The following is a 27255-nucleotide window of genomic DNA, read 5'->3' on the forward strand; positions in this document are numbered from 1 at the left end:
ATAAATTAGAGACAGAATTATTTTTCTAAACTATGTAAAAATAAAATAAATAACTAAAATTCCCACTTCGAAGTTAGCTGATAAAATATAGCATAATATTATGAAGCTTACCAATAATCATATTCGAATATGAGCCAAATATTTACTGAACCATACAATAAAATAAAATTGAATCAATTGTTTTTTCTATTTTTCGCTCATAATATACTACGAGCTTGTATCTAAATTGTTTTTGACGTGACGACGTCTTATAATTCGATAGAGCCGGTTGCACGCACGAAAAAACATGACTCATGCGGCGTTACCTCGCTCTGAAGCGTTCCATGTAAGGCTTGAAGTGCAAGCGAGAGCGCGGAACGAGCGACAAAGAAGCACAACCGGACGTTGTCACGTTCAACTATCGTCTGTAAACCGACTTTACAGACAACCAATTTTTTTCCTATTTATCACTTCTATTATAGTACTGTGCGGCCAGATCAAGTAACTCCCTTCTCAACTGTTGCGCCTGCGATCGCAAATGTTGTTCCCTTGTTCGAATCACCTTGTATTGCTCTTCGCGTTCCTCCGTGTGTTGGGGTACTAGCCAGCGGAGATATAGTTCTGTAAATTGGTAGATAAAAACGAGGTGATAAAATATTTTGAATACTAGCTTTTTGTCCTAGTAGGCCAAGGAGATTCTCATGTGGAGGAGATGATTCAACACGATAAAAAGTCATTGAGATAATATTACTACGTATGGAGGAGACACCACGAACAAAATCTGTGCGCCATTTTTTTGCTCTAACTAAGTTTTAAAAATTATTATCTAGTTAGGTACTTACCGATGAAAGTTATTCCTTTGCACTTTTCCGTATTATTTGTGCAATATCGTAACACACACGAAGGCATATTTGATGCGTTTCACTTTAAAACTAATAAAAAATGAGCGTGCAGTTACGCCATATGGCGTATGTTGAGCGGAACATAAGTGATGTAGGCGGTGTCGTCTCCATATGTATATCTCAATGTAAAAAGTAGCCTATATATAATATATATGAGGAAGGATGAGGATAATTCATAAGTAATCTTGGAATATAGCAAAATGTCCAAAAATATATAGAGGTAGTGCACAGCATTAGAGAGAGAGAGTATATATTTTAAAGAAAACTGAAAGTCATACAATATGATTTTGTCTCATTTGATGAACAGATATGGAGAAATTAATTAGATATAAGTGGCCAGGTATGTACATGTGTGTGCGAGCATGTGCGTGTACGAGCGTGAGCGTGTGCATGTGTGTGTGCGAACGCATGCGAGCGTGCGTATGTTTGTCATCGGTTTCGAATTACATAGTTTTTAGGAATCATAAATAATGAATTACCTTCCCATATAACGAAGCTCATGGGCGCAACGGATGGCCATATAACATTAGGCGTGGGATCATACAATGGGTTGATGTAAGTAGTTAATTCATCTGGCTGGTTGATCCACGACCATAGACTGGTTGTATGCTCATAGACACCACGCGTTTCGCGCTCTTGGTCACTGTCGCAGAGGAACGTTCCTGTAAAATATTTAATAATATTTCGTTAGTAATAATTTTGAAAGGAAAAGTTATATTGTCAAAAAAATTGTTTTATTTTCTTCCTTGATCGAATGTCTGACTGTCTTTTAAAACGTATTTATTATAATAAAAACTATATCAATAACGCATTTTTATGCTACAATGTTACAGTCATTGCTATAAACACCATTTGTATAAAATTTATTAGATTTTAATTACGATTTTATTGCGAGATTCGTAAACAAGCTGTTAGATTGTGTCATGTATGTAATCTTCTGTATAATAGTGCATTGAATGAGTCCCTCCAAGGGGGGTCTAGAGTGCGTGAGTTAGTAACGTAAGATGTTTCTTCGGAAACATGTCAAGAGTCCCTAGGTAATAAACATACCCCGGGACACTAGGAGGAGCCCCGGAGTGGGGGGAGGGGGGGGAATGGGTCCATTTTTTCATTTTTCGCTTAAATCTCAAAAACGGTACATGTTAGAGAAAAACTTTCAAGGAAAAGTTGAAAGGCCATAAAATTATCTACAAGTTGTACCCTAAATAATTTTTTCCTATATCCAATGAGAAATCTATCTGTACCGGTCACAAGTTGCACTTTTGAGTTTTTTGGAAGAAAAAAATAAAAAGATCAAGTTTAGTAACTCAAACTACCCTGATATAATATTTTGACAATCGATTCCTCCTAAAGGCTTCCATGGAAGAATGTGTTTATTTTACCAATTATAGACCTAATTAAGAGCAATCTATCAGTACCGGTCACAAGTTGCACATTTGAGTTTTTTGGAAGAAAGAAATATTTTTTGATCGATTGATGTGCAGTATGGGGAAATTGTTTGAGCCAAAATCATTTTTTACTGCGTATAACTCAGAAACGGTAGAGAACTACTTATTCAATGGACTATAATATCTTCTAATCTTTTATCTTCGCGCTCTAATGGCGCTAGTACACACTCACCGAACTGGCTTGGATACGCGTGCTCGAACAGCGTGATAAGGAACGACTGGCGGTATTCAAAGCTGCACGGGAACTGCTCTAGGAACTGTCGCACGCAGTCGAGGAACAGCGGGAAGGTTGGTGCCCCGCTTGTACCCACGCGCTCTATTGGCGCTAGTATACTCACCGAACTGGCTTGCATACGCGTGTTCGAACAGCGTGATAAGGAACGACTGCCTGTACTCGAAGCTGCAGGGGAACTGCTCGAGGAACTGTCGCACGCAGTCGAGGAACAGCGGGAAGGTGGGAGCTGCCCGTGCTGCGGCAGCGTGCGGGCCGCAACGCAGCCGCGTGCCGAACGGGTGCCCGGCGCCTAGCCACTCGCGCTCTATTAGCGCTTGCAAACTACAAACAAAATGAAAAACATTGAGATAATATTAATATGGAGACGACACCGCCTACATCGGTTTTTTTTAATGGTTTTAAAGTAAAACGCATCAAATATGCCTTCGTGTGTGTTACGATATTGCACAAATAATACAAATAATACGGAAAAGTGCAAAGGAATAACTTAAGGAATAATTTAAGGAATAACTTACTTACATCGGTAAGTACCTAACTAGAAAATAATTTTTAAAACTAAGTTAGAGCAAAAAAATGGCGCACAGATTTTTTTCGTGGTGTCTCCTCCATACGTAGTAATATTATCTCTATGATGAAAAATAAACATTTTGCACTATACAGAGTGTAATCGTTAAGAGCGTATACGCACTATGCGGGTAGCCGCATTGCGGGTAGCCGTCCGGCTGACCGCAAGCACAATTATGTACGTAATATTCATTTCTATGCGCACTGTGCGGTCTGCGGTAGCCGCATCGCAGTGCGTATAGAAATGAATATTACGTACATAATTGTGCTTGCGGTCAGCCGGACGGCTACCCGCAATGCGGCTACCCGCATAGTGCGTATACGCTCTAAGTGTGCACAGGCGATTATTCCGTAACTATTGCAGATCAAAAAACTTTATACTGATATCGACAGCCCTTTACCTAATGAGTAAAATGACTACAGTTACTTTTTAAAAATAAAAAGGGAAATATCCAAAAATTTTACACCAAACACTCCAATATCAGTATAAAGTTTTTTGATATCTGCAATACTTACGGAATAATCGCCTGTGCACACTTAACGATTACACCCTGTATACATGCAATTTAATAAATGTACAATAGTGATAATAAATTGTAAATTTGATTAAAAATAAAATCCTATTTCGCTTTGACTAACTTTTTTATTACAGTACTTTTAACTTTTACCAATGTAAAAATAGCCACTATCACTCTCTAGCATATTTATCCCAAGACACAAAATGATGCATCTTTATATGTAAGGCTAACTTTTATTTGTAATAACTCAGGCCCCGGAATCACAGACACAATAGAAAATCTATTGTGTCGTGGACCGATCGGGCCGTTCGGGGCTCAATGGGTTAACGGCCGAAACAATAAAGATAGTAGGTAATAGTAGGATATACACTCACCCTCTGATAGTGCGACAATCGGGACTCAATATAATTTGCACCAGAGAGCAGACAAGCAATGTTGCATCTTCTCCACGCGTACCATGTATTAAAACCGGTTCTCCTTTCTGCAATTACAATATAACATCTACTTAGAACCAAGTTGGAATGACTGTCGCATGATTTATAACCCAAGGAAAGATCTTACCAATTTATATGACATTTATATTTGCAAGACTACCACTAGCATAATAGACACACGTTTTTCAAGCATCAGAAATAAATTAGGCGACACAAAGTGCATTTCCCTTAGAGTTTAGACTATTATATTAATTTAAGAAAAGATTAACATTTTTAAAATAAGAACACATTTAAAGTTTACATAAGCATGACTCTACTATTGATATGAACATAATCCAAAACCGATAGTAGGACAAACAATCTGAACGACAATTTAAGTGTACCATAAAAATAACCTAACCTAAAACTAGGGAGCATACATTCATCAAATTAATCCATTGCTTCAAAGATTTATATTCCATACTTACATGATGTATATGTTGTGCTATTATACAAGCAGTATGAAGAGAATTCCGCACTGATTCCGGCCACCCACATGATTCCAGTCTTGATATCCACTTATCTGATGATATTTCTTTGTCTAGACATGCTGGTAAAGAAATTTAACGTAAATTATGTTGTTTGTATAGATTTTCACATTTGATTTAAGTAATATAAGGACACACAAGCCGCCACATCTGTATGTATGATCTTGATAGACTCAAAAACTAAAAATTACTGCAACACATTCACACATGTATAGCGGGCATAGCCGGGGACGGAAAGCTAATCTATACTAAAATTCTTTCGGTGTTAGATAGCTCATTCATCGAGGAAGGCTTTAGGCTATATATCATCCCGGTAAGACCAACAGGAGCGGAGCCACGCGGGTGAGACCACGGAGCGCAGCTAGTAAAATATATATAAGAAATGCGAACTATATAGCAGGAAGATGTGATTGGATTATATTGATATATGTACCTGTAGCTAGACCAACACAATTTCAGGACAATGGACATAAATCCATGTTAAAATAAAATATTTTACCTAGAAGATAAGAGCTATTACGCACTGTCGACCAGTCGCCGGCGACTGGACTTACTCCTGGACGACTGACGACTAAGTGCGCAAGCCCCTATTTAAACTATAGTAAGTCACAGTCGCCGGCGACTCAGTCGCGGTCGACAGTGCGTAATAGCTCTAAAGTATTTTTTTACCTTCAACTAACTTGGAAAAGCTCTCCAATAACTGTTGTTGATTATCAACATCATCCATTGATCTATTGTATATTCTCCACTGTGAGTAATTTGCTGCACTCTCTGTACCACCCCCTGTGGACATAATTGTCTATTATTTTAACACTTTTCTTCTGGTAGCATTTGAAGGTAATTTTAGACGATTTTTAATGCCCCCCTCCCCCCAAATTGCGTTACGTAATACTTGAACGTCCCCATACACATGATTTTTATTAATTCACCAAATTTAGAAATACACATTTTCTTTAAAGAAACTATTTACTTGTTTGTAATTAATAAATGATTTATATACCTTTATTTTGCTGCTGTGATATTGAATTAGAGCTCCTTAAGTCATAAATGATGCCTTTCATACCAACATTGACAACTGAATTGAGAATATGTTCATCAGGTTTGCACCTCCTATGTTTAGGCCCGTACAAAGGTTGACCTGCTCGTAATAAAACTGCCTGGAATAAAATAATAATCATGTCACATATCAATGCAACTTATTAATTATTGAAATAAATAAATTCATACAAAAGTAGTTTCTAAATAGTTTTTATCTGACATTTTAAATACATACTTTTGTAAAGTTAGGATTATTATTAGTAAAATAGGATAGAATCTCAAGATGCAATTTATCTATTTATTTAATATCACTCTGTAGTCAAACAAAATGAGTTTATAAGTAAAACTATGTTGATATCATAATAAAAATGTAATAGATACATACCCCATTATTATGCCTATAAGAGAGCACAGGAAACCGACCACCCTGTCTGAAACTTGCCGCAGCTAATAATGTTTCGTCATCTATAACCTTTGGCACTACCACTGCTTTCGGATAACTGGGCGTGACTGTATAATGTTGGTTTACACGGGATATGCGCCATTCTTCCGTTGCTAACACTTTCGTGAATTCGCCTTCAATACTGAAACATAATAGTAAAGTTTATTACATATGGTTTGGATTTTAAAATGAAGCTTGCAGTTTACTTGTTTCACTTTTATTTACTTTAAGATTAAATTTTTATTATAAAAATTATGAGCGGTTTTGCAACATCATTATCAGGTGTTATGAAACCTAAATAAAGCAGTTTCATCAAGAGGTAACAATACAAAGTATAAATTAAATTCTCACTTGGTTGAGAAATAAAAACAAGGGTTGTAAATAAAAGGTCTCTGGATAAAACTAGTAATGGAAGTAAAAAGAGAAGATGATTAGTTAATCAGAAAAAAAAAGTAATTTAAAATGGTCTTATTGAACTTTTGTACTTTATGATCACTAAAAAGGGGAGTGAGCATACAGGAAGGAATATTATCAGTATGTAATGTACAATAAAATACCAGATAAGCAAGGATGTTATAATGTATCAATTACTTGTTATTTCATCTGTGGTGTATTTTATTTATTTTTAATATCTATCAGCTGATATTATATATTATTATAATTTGATTAACATTATTTACCTGTATAGAGTGTATCCATTTTCCATGATAGGATGCATATGTCTATAGAAGAATGGATAGAATAAGCTTGGGTCTTGCAGATTTGATAGATTCTCTAAGGTCTGGGCAACAAGGTTCAGTTCTGTTGTGCTACTTATATCTAACTGAAATATTCTTAGATCCTTGCATTTCAAATACAATGAGCCTCCTTGAACTATACCCCCACTTAGTTTGTTTTCCTTTTTCTCTATACAGTCTATATTCTTGTGAAGAAGCTGTGAACAAGATTTAGTTTGTCATATTAAAAAATCACAAATTTATGTAGGTATGGTTAAATTTTTTTATTAAACAGGAGAGTTAACAATAGCTAAGTAGATATTATTGAGTTAAGTGTGAAGTAAGTAACTTTTGAAAACTGGAAATAAATAAATTACTTACCCATAGTTCTCGAACGCCTTCTTTTCTTGAACTTAAAATAAGATGATGGCCTGTGATACATACAGTTCCGTCTACATTGTCATGATGAGGATATTTTAAAATGACACCATCTAATTTATTTATTAGTATAAGCTCAATAAATTCCATCTGAATTTCTTGTTTTGAATAAAATTTAAAAAACGATTAATAATTGCATTATTTATCGCTAATTGCCAACTTGAAGTTTGAAGTTTGAACGTTGAAGTTGAAGTGTGAACTGTCAAAACAGAAAACTCAAATGCATATTTTAATGACAAATGACAACGGTATTTGAATAAAAATTACGGAGTTTTTGTGCATTCCTTAAAAAAATAATTATGAAACTCGTATTGGACATATTAAATTAGGCTACATTCCATAATCCTCAAAAATACATACAATTTGAATATCATTCCGCATTTATACATTCGTGAATGCAATAACATTAAAATTATACTATAGGTATAAGTCAATTTTGCTTAAAATTTTAATCCGTTTATAATAGATGCAATACTAAAAATTAATTAATATTTAGCTTTCGTCTAAATAAAAATTATTTAAAGAACAAAAATTTTAAAGTTACAACATTTTAAATTTCTGAACGTATTTGAAATATCCGAATGAGATGGCAATACACATCTTTATTGAATAAAAAACGATAAAAAAGGAGGATATTGTGAAAAAACAGAGACAAATATACATTTTCGAGCAGGATACACTATACAATTTTGCTCTTGGCTCCATCTATACGTACACTTCGGAGCAAAATCTACAACGTATGTTAAATTATAAACAGACGTTCGAACTGGTGCGACCGGACCACCGTACTCGTGCGGTGCGACCGACTCGCCACACGACCGCACCGCACCTAGGGTTGCCAGTATTTGATTTAAGGGTTAACAGCATTAAAAATAGTTTTAGTTATTTTTTACGGGAGATAATTAAAACAGCAATGTTAAATAGAGAAAATTTATTTTTGGCATTTATATTTGCTGTTGGAAGAAACAGCTTTTAATAGCTCTTCATTTTCTAAAGCGAATGTATAAAAATCTTTGCACGATAATTTAAAATTACAATTAATTTGCAGCTTCGCCTTTACAGTTTCAATATTCAATCGGTTTCGGCTATCCGTCCAGGCATTGCCGCACAAAGAAAATATTCTTTGCTTAAAAATTACGATTAAATTTACGATTTTTAAAAAAACATTTAAAATATTGGAATTTTCGCGGCCGACTGAGCTAAATAAATTCGTATAAAAAATAGAGACACTAGCGACTAGATAATTTATTACGTTGCTAATATATGAAGTGATTAAAGGCGCAAATTATCCCTTTTTGAAATTTTCGATATTGTCGATAGAGGCGAAAGTATTGTAATTTTTACTGATTTTCGTTTTTATTTTTTTATATTATATGCAGGCGTTAGTAGAAGCTCTGTTTAGTACCAAAAGAAACCTTGAACTGAGTTCTACATGTGACAAAAATACCACATTCTAGCCACGAAGTTATTACGAGATATAGATTTTCAAAGAATGTCAGGGTTGTCCCTAGTAAATAAAATTATATATATCATACTATCTATTACCAAGTTTTTGTTTATGTTTTAGTAGTTAGTTAGAGTCGATATTTCAATATATTATTATATGTAGGTAAAAGGTTAATTTATTACAATCTTTATATGTAATAAATTAACTGAACAAAAAAAAATATCTTAGATTTATAAGACAATTCAATAATATCAAATTAATACAAATTAATCTCCTTTTTTTGTGAATATTTCGAGCATTGATCATAGTAATCTCATTAAAAGTCAAACCGAATTCTTTGAAAATCTATTTCTCGTAATAAATTCGTGGTTAGAATGTTGTATTTTTTCACATGTAGACCTCTGTTCAAGGCTTCTTTTGGTACAAGTACAAGTACAAGTTACAACCATTGAAAAGAAGAAAACGAAGAGAAAAGAATGGGCAAAATTATATTTAAAAGACAGGGATTCATTCAGACATATTATGCAGTCATATCATAAATCTTTGTAGAGTTCTAAAATTTATATTATTAATCTTTTTTCAGTATTAGCCACGTCATCCGACGCCATCGCCATTGATAACGATCGACCGACGTCCGTTTTGTTTGGCGGTAGAACTGTGACTAAAGCTGTAATAAGTATATAGTCTATGACTAATGCGCTGTCCGGTGCGATCGCCCGTCCACACGCGCGAATTTGGTACGGTCCGCACCAAGTTCGGATGAAAAAACCATCGAACCAACCGTACCGTCAATAATACAATTATAAACAGACGTTCGAACTGGTGCGACCGGACCACCGTACTCGTGCGGTGCGATCGACTCGCCACACGACCGCACCGCACCTAGGGTTGCCAGTATTTGATTTAAGGGTTAACAGCATCAAAAATACGAGTTTTAGTTATTTTTTACGGGAGATAATTAAAACAGCAATGTTAAATAGAGAAAATTTATTTTTGGCATTTATATTTGCTGTTGGAAGAAACCTTTTAATAGCTCTTCATTTTCTAAAGCGAATGTATAAAAATCTTTGCACGATAATTTAAAATTACATTTAATTAATTTGCAGCTTCGCCTTTACAGTTTCAATATTCAATCGGTTTCGGCTATCCGTCCAGGCATTGCCGCACAAAGAAAATATTCTTTGTTTAAAAATTATGATTAAATTTACGATTTTTAAAAAAACATTTAAAATATTGGAATTTTCGCGGCCGACTGAGCTAAATAAATTCGTATAAAAAATAGATACACTAGTGACTAGATAATTTATTACGTTGCTAATATATGAAGTGATTAAAGGCGCAAATTATCCCTTTTTGAAATTTTCGATATTGTCGATGATAGAGGCGAAAGTATTGTAATTTTTACTGATTTTCGTTTTTATTTTTTTATATTATATGCAGGCGTTAGTAGAAGCTCTGTTTAGTACCAAAAGAAACCTTGAACTGAGTTCTACATGTGACAAAAATACCACATTCTAGCCACGAAGTTATTACGAGATACAGATTTTCAAAGAATGTCAGGGTTGTCCCTAGTAAACAAAATTATATATATCATCTATCTTTTACCAAGTTTTTTTTTTATGTTTTAGTCGTTAGTTATAGTCGATATTTCAATATATTATTATATGTAGGTACATAATCTTTATATGTAATAAATTAACTGAACAAAAAAAATATCTTAGATTTATAAGACAATTCAATAATATCAAATTAATACAAATTAATCTCCTTTTTTTGTGAATATTTCGAGCATTGATCATAGTAATCTCATTAAAAGTCAAACCGAATTCCTTGAAAATCTATTTCTCGTAATAAATTCGTGGTTAGAATGTTGTATTTTTTTCACATGTAGACCTCAGTTCAAGACTTCTTTTGGTACAAGTACAAGTTACAACCATTGAAAAGAAGAAAACGAAGAGAAAAGAATGGGCAAAATTATATTTAAAAGACAGGGATTCATTCAGACATATGCAGTCATATCATAAATCTTTGTAGAGTTCTAAAATTTATATTATTAATCTTTTTTCAGTATTAGCCACGTCATCCGACGCCATCGCCATTGATAACGATCGACCGACGTCCGTTTTGTTTGGCGGTAGAACTATGACTAAAGCTGTAATAAGTATATAGTCTATGACTAATGCGCTGTCCGGTGCGATCGCTCGTCCACACGCGCGAATTTGGTACGGTCCGCACCAAGTTCGGATGAAAAAACCATCGAACCAACCGTACCGTCAATAATAATAATTATGTCCGGCGGACCACTGTACACATGATCGAATATGGTCCGGAGCGCACCAAGGTCACGGTGCGGTCCGTACCAAATTCGAACGTCTGTTTATAACTAAGAACGACAGAGATAGCAATTAGCATAGAGACAGAGTCGACAAATCGCAAACGACAGTTTGAGACGGCGATGAGTAAATTTTTTCAATTGTTTTATTAAATTTTGCCTCTTCTTTCACTAAACATTATAAATGGACAAACGAAACATCTATACAACATATTAAATAGTTGTGTGTCCAACGGATCAACGAGACAAAGTGACAGAATAAATAAAACGTGCGGTGAGGTTCTGTATGTATTTGTGATTGTGTTGAAAGTAGGTAGGCTGGCTGGCTGAATGGTTTAGCTTGGGCAATGACCGGTCCTAATATTAAGATATTTATAATCGCAATATTTCGTAGCATTCCATTCAGAATCTTTAAATTTTTCCTCCAATAAAATATCTTCTAGAGAGTGTATTTTAGCATCTTATTTAATGTAAATTATTTATTCAGGAGATGGAGGATAACTCAGATGTTAATATGGAGACTGATGTGTCGTCGACGACAGCAGATGTCCCAGAGACTGGGGAAGCTGCAGGAACAAAGGGTAATGTTGAGATAGTTGTAGAGAAAATTGAGGTAGACTCTAGTAATGAGGAGGCAGAGAGCCCGCCGATTACTGCAGCAGATATGGAAGACAAAGTCCATACTGTTTCAAAAGATCTGCCTAAGAAAGATGGTTCACCATTAAAGTCCAAGGAATCACCTAAAAAGAAATTTTCTCCAGAAAAGGGTACCATATCACCAATAAAATTTATTCATTCTCCAAGAGTTGTTATCACACCTTCCAACATAGAAGAAATTAAGCAACCTAAAACTACTTTAGTAGCTAAAGATAATAATTTAGAAAGTTCAGATAATACTGTTGATTCTTCTCACAAGGCCTTATCTTCAAGTCAAGAAAGTGAGAAAGATGATGATGAAGGTAAATCATTAGATTGTTCGGAAAATGCAATATCATCGGGAGAACAGCAATCAACTTTGAGACAAAGTCCACCAACAATAGTTTCTTCACCTAAAAAGAAATCACCTTTACTTAAAGGTGTGCCAGAAACCACACAGAAAGATACTTTGGACAAAGTGTTACCAGAAACTACACAAAAGCTATCCTCTGTTGATTCTGTATCTGAAACAATGCAGTCTACTGATAAACCTGTAATGGAAAAAGTTCAAACTGAACCAGTAGAGCAATTGGAAAATGGGGACAGCCAGAAGTTGGATGAATCTTGTAAAACATCAATAGATAGTCATTGTGATAAGTCAAATGATTCCCAACTTGATACTTGCTCTGATGTAAGTGAAAAAGAGCACAATAAAAGTATAAGCCGAGAGCTCAAGTCTCTCATTAAGTCTGCCAAAGAATCTAAGATAATTAGTGAATGTACACAATTGACAAGCAAAACAAGAAAGTCCAGAACATGTTTAGACAGTTCAAGTCCAAGTTTGAATACTTCTCTTGACGCTGAGAAGATAGGTGGTATTCGGCGTAATAGTAATTTATCTTCTAAGAGCAACTGCAGTGAGAAATCAGAAAAGGCTGCAAAGCGTTCTATGAGATCGCAAAACCCAGAGTTTGTGCATAAAGTCAAACAGTTCCTTAACTCCGTCACTGGAAAGGGTCCTCGTGAGTCTGATGATGACCAGGATTCGGAAGCAAAGAAAGAGAGTGAAATGTCACCTAAGAAGAAAAAGTTGGCAGAAGCACCACATTCAGCACTTGTAAGTATAATTATAATTTATGTATAATATAAACTAACATAATGTCATCTTTTTAAAAATACTATAACATTTTTGAGATATAAATTACTATACAATGTAAGAAAAAAAAATGTAAATTTAAGTATTAATAAATGTGGTCTACTTAATTATTATCAAGTTTGAAGATAACATAATTTTAATAGCCTAATCTCAGTGATAGGATAGAAGTATGCTTCTTGCTGTTCAAACCTGATTAAGTAACAAAAAACTACAAATTTTCCTATAGAAATAACACTCTCATATTATTTATTTACTTCTAAAAATACAATGCAAATAACACTAAAAACTATGTACCAAATTTTTTCTTATACTTCTCTAGACAGGAGAGAAAAAGCTAAGAGCTGATCCATATTGTTGGCGATGTAATTGGGCAGTGGAACAAGTAAATACTGAGAAAGGTCATCCACCCATGCAATGCACGGTTTGTCCGCGGAGTTATCATTACAAATGTCTATCTAGTACTGAGAGAAGTAAGATAGATACAAAACGGAGTTGGGTCTGTCCTGAATGCTTGAGTATTTTGCATGCTGAAAGTTCAGATACTAGGTGAGTTATGCCTTTATTTTTTTTCCACGGATTCGCCCGTTTTATCTAAAATTTACTTAATCAATTTTATTCTAGAACCTTCCTCTTGAATCACTCAATCTATTAAAAACTGCATCATAATCCGTTGAGTAGTTTAAAGATTTAAGCATACACACATACAGAGATTGGGACAGCCGCAGGAAGCAATTTGCTTTATACTATGTAGTGATACGTAAATTGCTACCACAATATGATGCTACAACAGTTCAATAGTGTCTAAATTGTGTGGATTTCTATAGTTTCTCCAACTTATTACATGTCAATGATGTAAAAATATGTTTAAGTTAATTTATGACTTGTTTCACAAATTTTCTTCCAAATATAATGTGATACACATTATATTTGGAAGAAAATTTGTGTTTGATATGTAATATTGCAGTTTGTTATACTTGACACATAATTTATAGAACCAATTTAAAGAATAGTACCTTTAATGTTATATTTTTATATTTATAATATTTTTAAATGTAGCTATCCATAGTAGATAATAAATAACAATAAAATATATTGTTTTCAGATCTTTATCCATGAAGAAAATCTCTCTGGGGCTTCTTTGTGAGTTACTGCACCATGCATTAGTGAGAATGATGGATCTCAATGGGGTAAATTTTTGATTACTATATTTTTACATGCTTTGCATAAATTGTATATTTTAACCTAAAAATTTCTTTGCCTTCACTCTTAAAATATTACATCCATCTATATCTAATAATAATGGTGTTAAAAAAAGTAGTAAAAATTAGGTTTTAAAGTACTTATAAAGATTAAACCATATCACATAACCTTAAAAATAGTTGACTCTAGATCCACCGATATTATTAACAAATTTAAAAGATCTCTAATTCATTATCATTACAAATTATATACTTAAATCTTCCTTTTCAACCACACTATCATTGGAAAAAACAAATGAAAATGAGTTCATAGCGAACAGGCCAACAAACAGACATCCCAAAGGACTTTGTTTATAATATGGAGTGATATGTAAGATACATAAGTTATCAAGATTCATTTTTCAATTTAAATATCAATTTCTTCATTCCTCCTTTTTAATAACATGTTTACAAAGTAGGTAATAAAATTGTTGGTAAGTATTAGAAAGTTGTTACATATAAGTTTATGCTACTTTCAAAAAACATTTATTTAACTATAATATTCTCCTCAATTTAGTATGAGATCTGTTTTATGTGTTCTCGAGTCATATTTTGATATGAAAAATATACAATTTATTCTTAGAATAATTTTGATAATATTCGCCTTTTTTGCATAAAAATAATATGATTATATTACGATATTTAAATTGTTACCGTGTAGCAGTTGCGATATTTTTTTAATGAAATTACACATTGCTAAATTGCAATGCGATTTATAACAATTTTCCATTTAAATAATTATGTATATAATTAAATAAATACCCTTATAAGTTAGCATAATCATATTGAAATGAATGACTACCTACAATCGAAATTAGAATCGATAAGAATTTGTTACACGCTACCGCGAAAACAAAGATACAATATTTTGATACTTTCGCCAGCTCCACATTAATTCATTGACGCGTATGTGTGTCGTATGCTGCGTTGCCGGATTGTTAAAGTGACCTTGTTACTATCTGCGCCGTGGGGCGACGCCGCGCGCTCCGTCTCTCTCGCACGTTAAATAATCAATACGGACGCGTCACTATACCCCTCTCGCTCGTGCTAATAATAACGCTCACGCGGAATGCCTTAGTACTTGTACATTTGCATCGTTTTTTTAAATTCGTGCGCTATATTTTCTTAGAGCGTACGTGCAAATTTTTCAAACATCGAAATTGTATAGACAAAACATGGCGATTGCGCTAATGCGCTAATAATAATTTATTATATTTTTTTTTCATCACATTATACAGTTTCTACATATTTACACGATTTAACACTATCCATGAATGTAGAAATTTAGTAAACAAATCGATTAAGATAGAAAGTAAACAATATCGTACGTGCTGTTTGTAATGTAATTCGATAATTATACATTTAATCATATTGCATTACATCAAAACAATCCATTATAATGCCGGGTCCAGACTGGTGAAACGTAACATGCAATGTAACATGCAATGAAAGAATTCACCGTCCACATTGCTGCAATGTATCATGAAAGGTAACTCACTTTGTAACAATTTCTCATAGTTTGGACGTCTTGCGCGCGCGAATTGTGCATTACACGCGCATGCTACGAGCATTACAAGCCGCGCGCGGAGCGATCCGAAATTTGTCGGTTTTTCGACGAACACAAAGGGGCAAGGAACACGAATACGGGAGGTTCGTAGTGAATGCGCGTTATGAGCGCGCTATGCGTCCACACCAGCAGCGAACATGCAATGAAAGGCAGAATGTTACATTGCATGTTACGTTTCACCAGTCTGGACCCGGCATTATATGTCAAATAGTAATTATATATCAGTTAAATATTTCTTAACTATAAAAACTTCCAATACACCAATCTTCAGTTTCTTGATTTGTGATCATTACCTAACCTAGTTGTTTTTATATACCTACTTATGCAAATATTTTGACCTAATTGGCAGACAGGACAATTTATTTATATACGTACTATTTTTTACTTCTTCTTTCTCCTCTAGCTTTTAGAAGACTGTCTATTTTCACGTAATAACTACTGGACTTATTTATTTATTTATTTAATTATTTATTGCACACACAAAATAAATAGAGACACACAAAGTACAGCTAATAGGAAATAATGTGTACAAACTTATTTTGATGAACTGTTTTTTTTTTTTAATCATCGCTAAACTATACAAATTCCTACGTAGCATATACATCCATACTAATAAGTAATATTATAAATGCGAAAGTAACTCTGTCTGTCTGTCTGTTACTCAATCACGCCTTAACAACTGAACCAATTTGCATGAAATTTGGTATATTTTGATACCCGAGAAAGGACATAGGATAGGTTTTATCCCGGAAATCCTACGGGAACGGGTTTTTCTTTGAAAACGCGGGCGAAGCCGCTAGCGGAAAGCTAGTAGGTTATAATTTCTTTTGAAAGATTTAATTCGAATTTAAATCTACGGACATGCGAACGGAGGCGCGGGCATCACTAGTTTTCAATAGAAAGATTTGTATTGAGTTGGGTATTTGCAAAGGGCGGATGTAAATAATGAATGCATTATAAAGGCGAAATTTATACTGTTGTAGCTCGAAGACGTAAAGAGTTCATCATTTTTACGACATAGTAATAAGGAAATACATATCTTAGTTGACAAAGAAACTTTTTCGCCATCTCGTTTTTTGTTATATTAATAATTATTTTTCCTTATGATTACAGGTGGAACCCTTCATGCAGCCCGTAGATCGGACTGAGTTCCCAGACTACGATAAATATGTCGTCCACCCAATGGACCTGTCGCTTATGAAACAAAACATTACCAATGGTCTATACGGAAGCACGGAAGCTTTCATGGCTGACGCGCAATGGATTCTGCACAACAGTATTATATTCAACACATGTAAGTTTCAAATGTTTTTTTTACGATAGGAGTGTGGATTACACACAATACAGGAAAATTTATTTAAAGTGATTTTTTTTTGTTATTGGTATTTTTATTGAATTTTAATTTGCTTTCGTTTAATTTATATTTCGTTTATTTATATATTTAAGCTTTTATTGGTTTACCATCTCACATGAGAATGTAGGTTTGAACGTTTCAGTGCAGTCGAAGTTGACGGGCGCGGCGCGTGCGCTCGTGCGCTTGTGTCGCGCGGAAATGGGCGAGATTGAGGCGTGCCCGGAGTGTTACGCGGCCGCACATGCGAGGAAACCCACGTGGTTTACTGATGTGTGCTCCACGCCGCATGTGCTGCTGTGGGCTAAGCTTAAAGGTGAGGTTTTTGGGAACGTAGGGTATGGTACGGATGAGGCGAATTTGTATGGTGGTTATTTGGGGACAATGTTGTCATAATATTGTGATAGGCATATTTGTGTAAAATGCTTACGTCGTGATCCCTTTAATGTGTTAAATAAAATGTAAATCAAAATATTTATGTGTAAAAATTTATATTAAGGACATTATTACAATTTTAATGTAAAATTCATGTCGTCTGAATTCAGGACAAAGATTTAATTCTTATATTTCTAATCATACTTAAAACAGATTGAAAGCTCTAAAACAGATTCATAGTGTAACTATTGTTGACAAAATAATATCCTGCTGTAATCATAATGCTGAATATTATGTAGAAAAAGCCATTCTTGTTCTGGACTCAAAAACTTCTTTCCTATTTTAGGTTTTCCCTACTGGCCAGCGAAAGGCATGTCCGTAAATAACTCTGGTTTAGTCGATGTAAGATTCTTCGGCGCACACGACCGCGCCTGGGTGCCCGCTAAAGATTGTTACTTATACTCTGAGAAGGATCCTAATAATTTCCGAACGAAAAGACAAGATATATTGGATAGTATGCAGGTATGATTAATATAATTTTTTTTCCGAAATAAAAATTTCATAAATCTGCAAATATTTTATTTTTCGGTATAATTAATAATAATTCGGTAATTTTTATTATGTTGTAAAAATATATTGTTTATATTATAGGAAGCAGAACAACACATACGTAGTATATCAAGAAAATACGGCAAGTTCATATACCCACCGTTCAAGACTCCATTTGAGCCAAGCAAACTTCCTGAGCAATTGAAAATGATGGTAAATACATACATTAACTTACTCTACATCAAATCAAATTAATATAATAAGTATACTTAATATTAATATTTGTTGTAGATACCAACATATGAAGGTGAATTGAAGGTTCCTCTTAAAGATAAAAGTTCAACAGCATCGCCTAAAATAAAGGAAAAACGCCGGTCGAACTCCAAAAGTTCAAAGAGTTCTGTTATTGATGGGTGAGGCTTTTTATTCCTGCTATTTGTCTTAAGAAATTAACCCATTGACCACCGAGCGGCCCGATCGGGCCGAGACACAATAGATTTTCTATTGTGTCTGTGATCCGAGGACTGACGGATTAATAAATATATGATCTTTACTTATTTCCGACTTTGTCAATTATTGACTATTCGCCACAAAGTACAAACGTTTTGATTAAAATAATGTACTGTTTTCTTTCATTAGCCAGAAAATCTTTAAAATATGCAGTTTACAATATTTTTCATTTCAGTGAAACAAGTGAAAGTGAAGAAGCACAAACACGAAAAATGGCCGATGACGCTGAAATTGCGAAAAGTGAAGATTTCAAGCTACAGATGTAAGTTTATTTATTAATATTGAAAATTTAAAATATAAGTTCTATAAACAACAAATCTATTAGTTCGGTATAAATAAAATTGCTAAAATCGATTCATTTGTTTTTACAGAGAATCGGATAAATCTATGGAAACAGATGAAAATGAAGTAAAAAATACAACAAGAAAACGTCGCAGATCCGATCTAGAAGAGGCAGTTATTACAATAATTGATAGCAGTTCAACAGACAGACAAATAGATAGTAGTACAAGTACTCCAAAACGAAGTAAGGTGAATGGTGAAACTAATGCTCAAACTAAAGATGTAGTTACTGAAATAACTACAGATAAAGAAAAACCTGAAGAAAATGGTAAAGATAAAAAGGCTGAAGACCCTGTTGAGGACAAGACAGAGAAAACAAGTACAGAAACAGTGCAAGATTGTGAAGTGCTACCAAGTAGTACTACAGAAAAGCCAATAAAGGAAAAATCCCCTATCACTAGTACACCAATTGCTAATTCAACTCCTAAAAGAAACAGTCTTAAGGATAAATCAGAAAAGTTTTCGCCTAAGCCAAGAGCATCCCGTGTTGAAAAGTCCCGTTCTAGTGAAAAAGAGAAGCGAGAAGAAAGGATAAAACATAAAATAAGAATATCTAGAAATAAATCGCTCAATAATAGTAAATCGGAATTGAATACCAGTAAGGTATCAAATAAAGATGCTAACAACAGCAAACATAAGGATACAAAGGATAAGAATTCAGAGACGCCAAAAGATAAAAATACTTCGAAACAAGATATGCCAAAATCTACAAAAGATCGTTTGCAGTTCGACGATGATACTTCTCTAGCTGTAATTGCTCGAGATTCGCCAAAAAATACGAACGGGACAGGCATGCCAACAATCACTAGTGTTAGAAGTCTATCAACTAATCAGCAAGATGCATTCGCAAATAACTCGAATGCTAAAACTATTGAAGTGATAATCGAACCGAACTCTACGGCTAGCATTTTCATACCGACTAGTACGGATAATGTTCGCAATATGAAAGAAGCGGCCACTAAACTACAGAAGCTAAGGGAGGGTTCAGACGTGCCGGTCGGTCGCGTTGGCGTCAGAGCGTTTGCTCGTATGAAGTCAGCTGAAGCATCACCACCGAAACCTACTAATAGCATGGAAATTGAAATCAAAACGGAACCACTGGACGTTGACGACGCGGACAGACAAAACGAAAAAATGGATCTCATGGAAGCGTGCAACTTGAGGCCGGTCAATCCTCCCGTGAATAGGTTACGTGAAGTGCGAATAAATAAAGTGATTGTGTCGCCGTTGGCAAGGAAAACGGCACCAAAGCCGCCCGAGGTTCGCGTAAAGGCTAAGAAAACGTTCCCGCAACCGAAAAAGCCGGATGAAGGGCGATCAGAGTTGAATTCTAAGAACTCTATGGTTTATATACCAATACAGCCGGCGACGGCGCAGGCTCCGGTGCGGCCCACGAGACCTGTTGCGGTTAATGGGCCTAATGCACCGGCTCGATCTCAAGCTCCAGTCTCTAGTGTTGGTAAGTGTTGTGTTCTAACATGTATGTTTGATAATTATTGAAATCTTGGTGAGTTTGTTTTCATAATTTGTTAATGGATTCTAAAACTTTAATTCCAGCCAACACTTCGACAAACGCCATATCTTCACCCGTTATCTCTTCCACGATCGGCTCTATGGTTAGCCTCACGAGCAGTACATCGACGACCACAGTTATAGCCAGTTCGAATACGCCGAAAATGGCACAATTGCCCACAATACAGTCGCTCGGCACGATACCGGGGATTGGTCAAACTAATGTGCACACAGTGCCTTTGATTACGTCTCTGAATGGACAGTGGACATTCAGCTTGCAGCCAATGATGTCTGTTGGTGGAGTAGATGTGAGTACAATAATTATAATAAATGTTGAAACTGCTATAACACAAAAGTTGATATTTAGATGAAAATTTATGTGTTAAATCATTAAATCGTATTTATTTATTTCGCACAACTTCGTTCGCGGTGTATGCTAGTGAATTAAAAAAAAACTTTCTATAATATTTTATATTATAATACTATTTGACAAAACAGAAATAGATTTCTATCAACAAACATATTATTGTTTCTTTCAGAACGCGTCAAATTCTCCAATCGTAAACGGTATAGGAGACAGGAATACTGCGGGCACTCTGGTGGCCGTGCCCACTCCGGCGAGTGTGGCTTCAATATTACCACAAATTAATTCCGCTAATAATAGGACGGATGATGCTGTTACTGAAGTAAGTTGGATGCTATTATGTGTTATTTTTGATTCAACTGCTAAGTAAAGTACTGGACGATTTCAGATGTTAATCATATTATAAATAATTGATGAGTTCTAAGTTCTTATAATTCATGACGTTAGAAAACCAACAATCATTAGCATCTTTTGTAGCATTTGTCGCAATCAATTTTATCGCGTTGATACAATAAATCCACATTCTGCATTTTATTAGGAAAATATCGACGTATCAACGCAAAAGTGGAGACATCCATACTTACGAGAAAGCGATCCTCTGCATATATGAATTTATTTATTTATAGTTACCACGACTACAACAAAGGCCGCTATTAAACCCGTTCGATTCAGCAACACCAATAGGGAGTGTACCACCTCCGTCCACAGCTGGGCCTTTAACTGCCAAACTCAACCAGAATGCTGTTAAGGTAGGCTTTTTGTATTAATTACAAAATGTTTTGTCATATTTCTTATTAAATTTTTATTGAAAACTTTGTAAAACGTTCCAGCATTAGACAAAATCTTTTTAGTTGTATGTTTTCAATTATTAAGAATCGTACATAATAAATTGTTCATGACTTGCTTGTTATCTTAATATCACGTTTGTATAATATATTAAAAAAACAAATTTTATTAACGTTCCAGCTGACGGATTTCTTCCGGACGCTTCTAGAAGATTCCCTGGACAAGATCAACGAGCCGGCGGCCGTTGTGACGTCACTCAAGGTGCAGTTAGAGCAATTGCAGTGGAAACACAAACAAGAAATTGAGGAATTGAAACATAACTATGGTATTTACTTTTTAATAACGTGTTTTGTATTTAGTTGAAATTTCTTATTGTTGCTATCATTACAGAAGGAAGTTTGAGAACAAAACTTTTTGAGCTTTTCATGTCGATTAATATACTTGGCAAACCATACTCTTAATCTTAATTAATATTATATGTATGCTTCTTGGTCTATTTGATACAGTCGTTTTTAATTTTGTTGTTTAGTAAAATGATAATAGTAGTTTTTATATAATAGTAGTACCATTGCATATGCACAAAATAATATAATTACATTGTAAACGATATTTTTATAAAAAAAAGACGGGTTGCACTCCGGGAGTGCCGGCAGAAGTGAAAACTTGATTATTAACGTTCAGCATGTTTGATATTTTGGAATGGTATCCGTCTTACGCATGGAATACAAGGGCTAAAAAAAAATCCGTCTTACGCATGGAATACAAGGGCTAAAAAAATAATCCGTCTTACGCTTTTTCGATCAGGCCACGTGTCCTGACGCGAGTTTAAGATTTTATACCCAACGCCGCTAAAGAAGTTTTCACTTCAATAATTCCAGAGCTATCGCTAGTTGAAATGCGGGCGTCGTTCGACAAGGAGAAAGCTCGTGTCGTGAGCGAGGCGCGGAGAAGCGCTCAGGTTGAACTCGAGGCGGCTGTTAAAGCGGCCAAGACGAAACAATGGTTAGTTATTATCTTTTTCTTTACTATTATGTAAGTTTAATAATGTAAAATATCTTGAATAGCGTAATTTTTTTTCCACCAAATTGTGTAGTATTTGACTCTGATATGGCAATTTTTCCGTTACAAAATACATAGTTTGTATAATTGGAGAAGAAGGGAGCAAAATTTAATCAAACATATTATGTGTTGCGAGTTTATGTTTAAAAATAGGCATTAAATCTTATGAAAACTGTCACTGATAGTTCTAGAAATTTATGTGTACATAAAAATCTATTTCTTGATTAACCCGCAATATCTACAAGACTGTTTTTTTAAATTCGATCAAAGTCGTCAACTACTACATTACTATTAATCCAAGTAATTTATGTACAGGTCGCGTCATGTAAAAAGAACGCTGACTGAAAGAAAGCTGTGCATTGGCGATTTATCGGTCTATTTGGAGTTTATAAGAATAACAAATATGTAGTTGCGAAGTCACGATTCGCAAGCCTAGTTCAAAAATAAAATAATCGGCACATAACTTTCGTGTAAAGCTCGATCCATGCGTAAACACACCCCCATCACTTTCATCCAGCGTTCTTTTTACGTGACGTACTATATGTATACTGAAGCTAAAAAATGTCCGTTTATGTATATAGGTGCGCGAACTGCATGCAAGAGTCGCAGTACTACTGCTGTTGGAACACGTCGTACTGCGACTACGGGTGTCAGCGCGCGCACTGGCCGCACCACGCCGCGCTCTGCACGCAGCAGAGGAGCCAGGTAATGTATCACACACATAGTATATCAAACAAAGTCGCTTTCTCTGTCCCTATGTCCCAATGTATCTTTAAAGGCTAGCGCGCAAGAGCAACTTTTGTCTCCGCAACTATTTTGTATCTCCCATCAACTCTATCGGCTAGTAAGAAAGAGCGCACGTAGCGACGCAACTTCCTATAGAGTCGATGGGAGAGACAAAATAGTTGCGGAGACAAAAGATGCTCTTGTGCGCTAGCTCTAAAACTACGATAAAGGGATCCAAGAGGAAGGTTTTAGTATATAATTTATGAGGTTTTAGAGAAAGCGGGCGAAGCTAGGTAGAACTAGCTGTGCCCGCGGTTTTACCCGTATCGCTCCGCTCCTGTTGGTCTTAGCGTGATGATATATTATAGCCTATAGCCTTCCTTGATATACGGGCTATCTTACACAGAAAGAAGTTCTCAAATAGGACCAGTAGTTCCTGAGATTAGCGCGTTCAAACAAACAAACTCTTGAGCTTTATAATATTATAGTATAGATATACACACTAGCTGTGCCCCGCGGTTTTGACCCGCATTGCTCCGTTCCTAATAGTCGTAACGTGATAATATAATATAGCCTACAGCATTGCTAGATAAATGGGTTGTTCCTGAGATTAGCGCGTTCAAACAAACTAACAAACTCTTCAGCTTTATGATATTAGTATAGATTTTTTTGAAGTGAAACTTCTTTAGGCGCGTTGAAAGTAAAATTTCAAGGTCGCGTCATGGCAATAACGTCAAGTCATAGAGGCGACGATTTTGGTATCCTAAAATCTTGCCAATGAAGTTTCAGTTCTGACACGTGCTCGTTTTTTATGAGTTAGTTAATTGTCACATTGTACAGAAAATATCTAGTTATCATGATTTTAATCCAATTGGATTTGGTTGTTTATTTCGGATTATATAAAATATGAACAGCGAATCGTCAAAAAACGGCCTGTCGTTTTCTATAAATACTCTGCGACCGAGAGAAACATTAGGTTAGTAGGTTTTATTTTAAAAACTACATAGAGGTATTTTTTTGGTTCTACCAACTAGCGACGTACTTTTGACGGACGTTTCTGAAAAGTAAATTCTAGTTCAAATACAAAATAGCTTTTATAGTATGTTTCATAATTGAGCGGTCTTAAATATGCGAAAAAAATATGCTTGTATGTATCACAAATTCTGAGTTTTTCGCGAAGTACAATAAATATATCCATGATGTAATGTTTAATCCATTACTTTATTCATAGGATAAAAGTGGAAGTGACAGCAACTCAAAAGACATCCACAAGAGACTCCAACCTGCTCCTGATCTACCAGTAAGTATAATATAAAATTGTTTTATTTACTCAATCACCAATCAATGTCCGCAACAGATTAATAAATGTCCATAAATCCATAGAATACATATTCAAACTCACGTAGAAGCGGTGTATGCGAACAAACTAACAGTAAAAGTCGTTCCGCGTTAGATGTAATCATTAGCCGAAAAGAGTAGGCAACATAACCGACTAAACGCAACCAAGCTAAATAAGCTGACTTCAAACGGAACGTGTTTTACGCGCATGCCGCTTCTACCTCAGTTTAAATATATATATTCTAATTCGTATCATTTATTGCATACCAATACATTTTTACATACATACTAGCGGTCCGCCCCGGCTTCGCCCGTGGTACCTACATGTTTAAACTATCCTATCTCTCAAGTTTGATCGAAATGCACATGGTGTGCGAATTTTATTATAATCGGTTTAGTGGCTTAGGAGTCCATTGAGGACAAACATTGTGACACGAGATTTATATATTAAGATTAGCAACCTAAGTAACAAAAAGATAACCAACCAAAAGAAAGTTCCATAAAACGATTAATACGCCCATTTTCCCGCCACTGGCATTGCAGAAGAACGCGCCGATACCATCGCTAACTGTTGGCGGGAAAGTCGCAACTCGCGTGTTCGCCGACCAGATGCACCAGAAGACCTCTCTCATAGGTACACGAAGTTAGTTGAAGCGCACTGCTTTTTTTTTAATTTTTGACGTGACAACGTCTTATATTTCGATAGAGCCGGTTGCACGCACGAAAAAACATGACTCATGCGGCGTTACCTCGCTCTGAGGCGTTCCATGTAAGGCTTGAAGTGCAAGCGAGAGCGCGGAACGAGCGACAAAGAAGCTTAAGACGTTGTCACGTTCAACTATCGTCAGTTAACCGACTTTACAGACGACCATTTTTTTTACACATTATAAAACATAGACAATCACGTAAATTTAAAAAAAAGTGTATTTTGGTACTGAAACTGTTGGAAGGTTCTTTATAAATCACATCAATTTGAATAAAAAAAATCAAAGTTGTTGTTTCAAAGCTTTTTTTATATTGTATTTCAATATTAAAAAAGCTTTGAGACAAATTTTTGATGAAATCCATTGTCTGTTTATTTTTCTTCATTGAATGTGTGTGTCTTTTCATTGTTATTATAAATCGTCACCTTAACTATCTATATGAAATTGTAGTGCGTTATTTTTTTCAATTGAATTTTCTTTTTATGTATTAGCAAAGAACACATTCATTTCATTTTTTTATGTTTTACAGTGAGCGTGATGGAAGATAGTAGCGGCAATCAAACTATGAAGTGCGTGGGCACTTACAAGGCCCCGAATCCGCCGCTTATTATTAATAAGCAAGTGAGTATAAATTATATAAAGAGAATTTTAATAGTAAAAGCATTAAATGTACTTATTAATATGAAATAAAATTAACAGTAAAAAATATAAATTAATATTGAGGCGAGATGATAAATAACACGCGCCTTTCGCCAGTGCCGTAGATACGGAATAGAAGGTGCTTATTTTTTTACATTTCTGTGTCAACATATTATATGGAAGTCGATTGACAATACTTTTGCAAATTAAACAAACTGTATACTATAGATATAAATTCAATTTCAGTTGATGAACAACGAAGAAACAGGCGCAAAGAAGGTAACCACGTCCGGAGGTTACTTGATAGTGGGCAGCGGTAATACAGTGAACACCCCTCGGCGTCCGCACGCGATCCAATACGTGCATACATAGGACTGGGCTACACCGGCCTGCGACACACAGTATGTGCAGTTGCAGGTTGTGAACAGTGACAATGTGCTGTACTATGTGGTTGATGATTAAAGAAAAAAAATTGGTTGCCTGTAAAGTCGGTATACGGGCGAAAGTTTTACGTGACAACGACTTTTTATGTCTGTCTCTCTCGTTCTTAGGCGGGCTAACCATGCCCGAGTGGAAGGGACGCGTGCCTCTCACTCGCTCTCATTGTGAGCGCATAACGTGAGCGGAGCGTAACGCAGTTTCTTGAAGTGTCACCCGGCAAACCAATTTATAAGACGTTGTCACGTCAAAAAGTGCTAACTAATGTGTAACAAATTGTGGTTGAAGTGTTAACTGTGTTGTGGAATGTGGCGCTGTGAAATATATGTGGTTAATGGGCTCTCTTTTTCGTTGGGCGAGTAGCGGCAATATCGATAGTGTAGACGGCCTACATGTCTATGTTCGGCCGACATTGTAGATGTTTATTCGTAATCGCCGTAATGGCGTCAAACATCCACAGTCATTTGTTGGGCCAACACTCGATTGATAAGAGGGCTCATTAAATTTGCAAGTTTGGCAAATGCTGCATAATGTGGAAAGGATAAATGAAAATATGTAATGTAATCCTTTAAGTAAATATTTTTTTGTGACAAAGTAAACTAAAAAGTGGATATAGAAAGTTCTACATTGACATAGAGATAGGTTGAAAATGTAAGACAGTCATAAATATAATCTAAGGACTTAAGATGATGTATAAAATATACAACTACATTATGATATTCTTGCTACTATATTTTAAGGGATGTTATTGCTCAAAAATATCAGTTCAACGAAAAAAACGAATTCAATCTATTACTCAAGCAATCATTGTTATGAAAGAAAAAATTATGGTCTAAGATCCGAACATAAGGCGAAATTCAACGGCGTGATAATAGAATGAGACCAATTTTATAATTAATTTAGTCTATTAAAAAATGTATTAAAAATGGGTTGACTGGGAAAATC

The 27255-nt window shown here is 35.1% G+C and overlaps 2 protein-coding genes across 8 annotated transcripts; one reads left to right on the plus strand and one right to left on the minus strand.

Moving 5' to 3' along the window:
* Positions 1 to 316: 316 nt before the first annotated feature.
* On the minus strand, positions 317 to 7401 carry LOC149909836 (myotubularin-related protein 9). Its single transcript, XM_090118191.1, has 10 exons — positions 7185 to 7401; positions 6768 to 7021; positions 6031 to 6229; positions 5608 to 5764; positions 5277 to 5390; positions 4548 to 4669; positions 4021 to 4127; positions 2668 to 2885; positions 1361 to 1543; positions 317 to 600 (listed from the first exon to the last, which is right to left on the minus strand). The coding sequence occupies exons 1-10, from the start codon at positions 7329 to 7331 to the stop codon at positions 440 to 442; spliced, it is 1662 nt and encodes a 553-aa protein (XP_089974317.1). The 5' UTR covers positions 7332 to 7401; the 3' UTR covers positions 317 to 439.
* Positions 7402 to 11094: 3693 nt separating this feature from the next.
* Positions 11095 to 27132, plus strand: LOC149909837 (MYND-type zinc finger-containing chromatin reader Zmynd8-like). Of its 7 annotated transcripts, none has more exons than XM_090119960.1 (21): positions 11095 to 11304; positions 11508 to 12773; positions 13132 to 13358; positions 13915 to 13999; positions 16731 to 16911; positions 17099 to 17284; positions 17690 to 17865; positions 17995 to 18105; positions 18184 to 18305; positions 18578 to 18664; positions 18774 to 20203; positions 20302 to 20564; positions 20796 to 20942; positions 21247 to 21369; positions 21587 to 21731; positions 22285 to 22408; positions 23047 to 23170; positions 24423 to 24491; positions 25064 to 25172; positions 25763 to 25854; positions 26119 to 27132. In XM_090119960.1, exons 2-21 carry the CDS (start codon positions 11511 to 11513, stop codon positions 26242 to 26244), a joined length of 5190 nt encoding a protein of 1729 aa, XP_089976086.1. In that variant the 5' UTR covers positions 11095 to 11304; positions 11508 to 11510; the 3' UTR covers positions 26245 to 27132. The 7 variants fall into 7 exon arrangements, with proteins under 7 accessions (XP_089976086.1, XP_089976085.1, XP_089976087.1 ...); XM_090119959.1 differs by having other exon boundaries at positions 11095 to 11294; XM_090119961.1 differs by having other exon boundaries at positions 11095 to 11294; positions 25064 to 25163.
* Positions 27133 to 27255: the final 123 nt, after the last annotated feature.

This window comes from Colias eurytheme, chromosome 3, assembly GCF_061535395.1.
Source record: "Colias eurytheme isolate Ceu_HAF_F1 chromosome 3, ilColEury1 Martin Lab GWU primary, whole genome shotgun sequence".
NCBI lineage: Eukaryota > Metazoa > Arthropoda > Insecta > Lepidoptera > Pieridae > Colias > Colias eurytheme.

What these genes read in the sequence shown, in the direction of transcription:
- LOC149909836 (XM_090118191.1), bottom strand. Translation starts at nt 7,331, where the DNA reads ATGGAATTTATTGAGCTTATACTAATAAATAAATTAGATGGTGTCATT. An exon ending in AAGGCGTTCGAGAACTATGG is followed by an intron (nt 7,022 to 7,184) that starts GTAAGTAATTTA and finishes TCTTGTTCACAG; the next exon opens with CTTCTTCACAAGAATATAGA. An exon ending in TAGCACAACATATACATCAT is followed by an intron (nt 4,128 to 4,547) that starts GTAAGTATGGAA and finishes TTGTAATTGCAG; the next exon opens with AAAGGAGAACCGGTTTTAAT.
- LOC149909837 (XM_090119960.1), top strand. Translation starts at nt 11,511, where the DNA reads ATGGAGGATAACTCAGATGTTAATATGGAGACTGATGTGTCGTCGACG. An exon ending in CTGAGCAATTGAAAATGATG is followed by an intron (nt 18,106 to 18,183) that starts GTAAATACATAC and finishes TATTTGTTGTAG; the next exon opens with ATACCAACATATGAAGGTGA. An exon ending in CGGATGATGCTGTTACTGAA is followed by an intron (nt 20,943 to 21,246) that starts GTAAGTTGGATG and finishes ATTTATTTATAG; the next exon opens with TTACCACGACTACAACAAAG.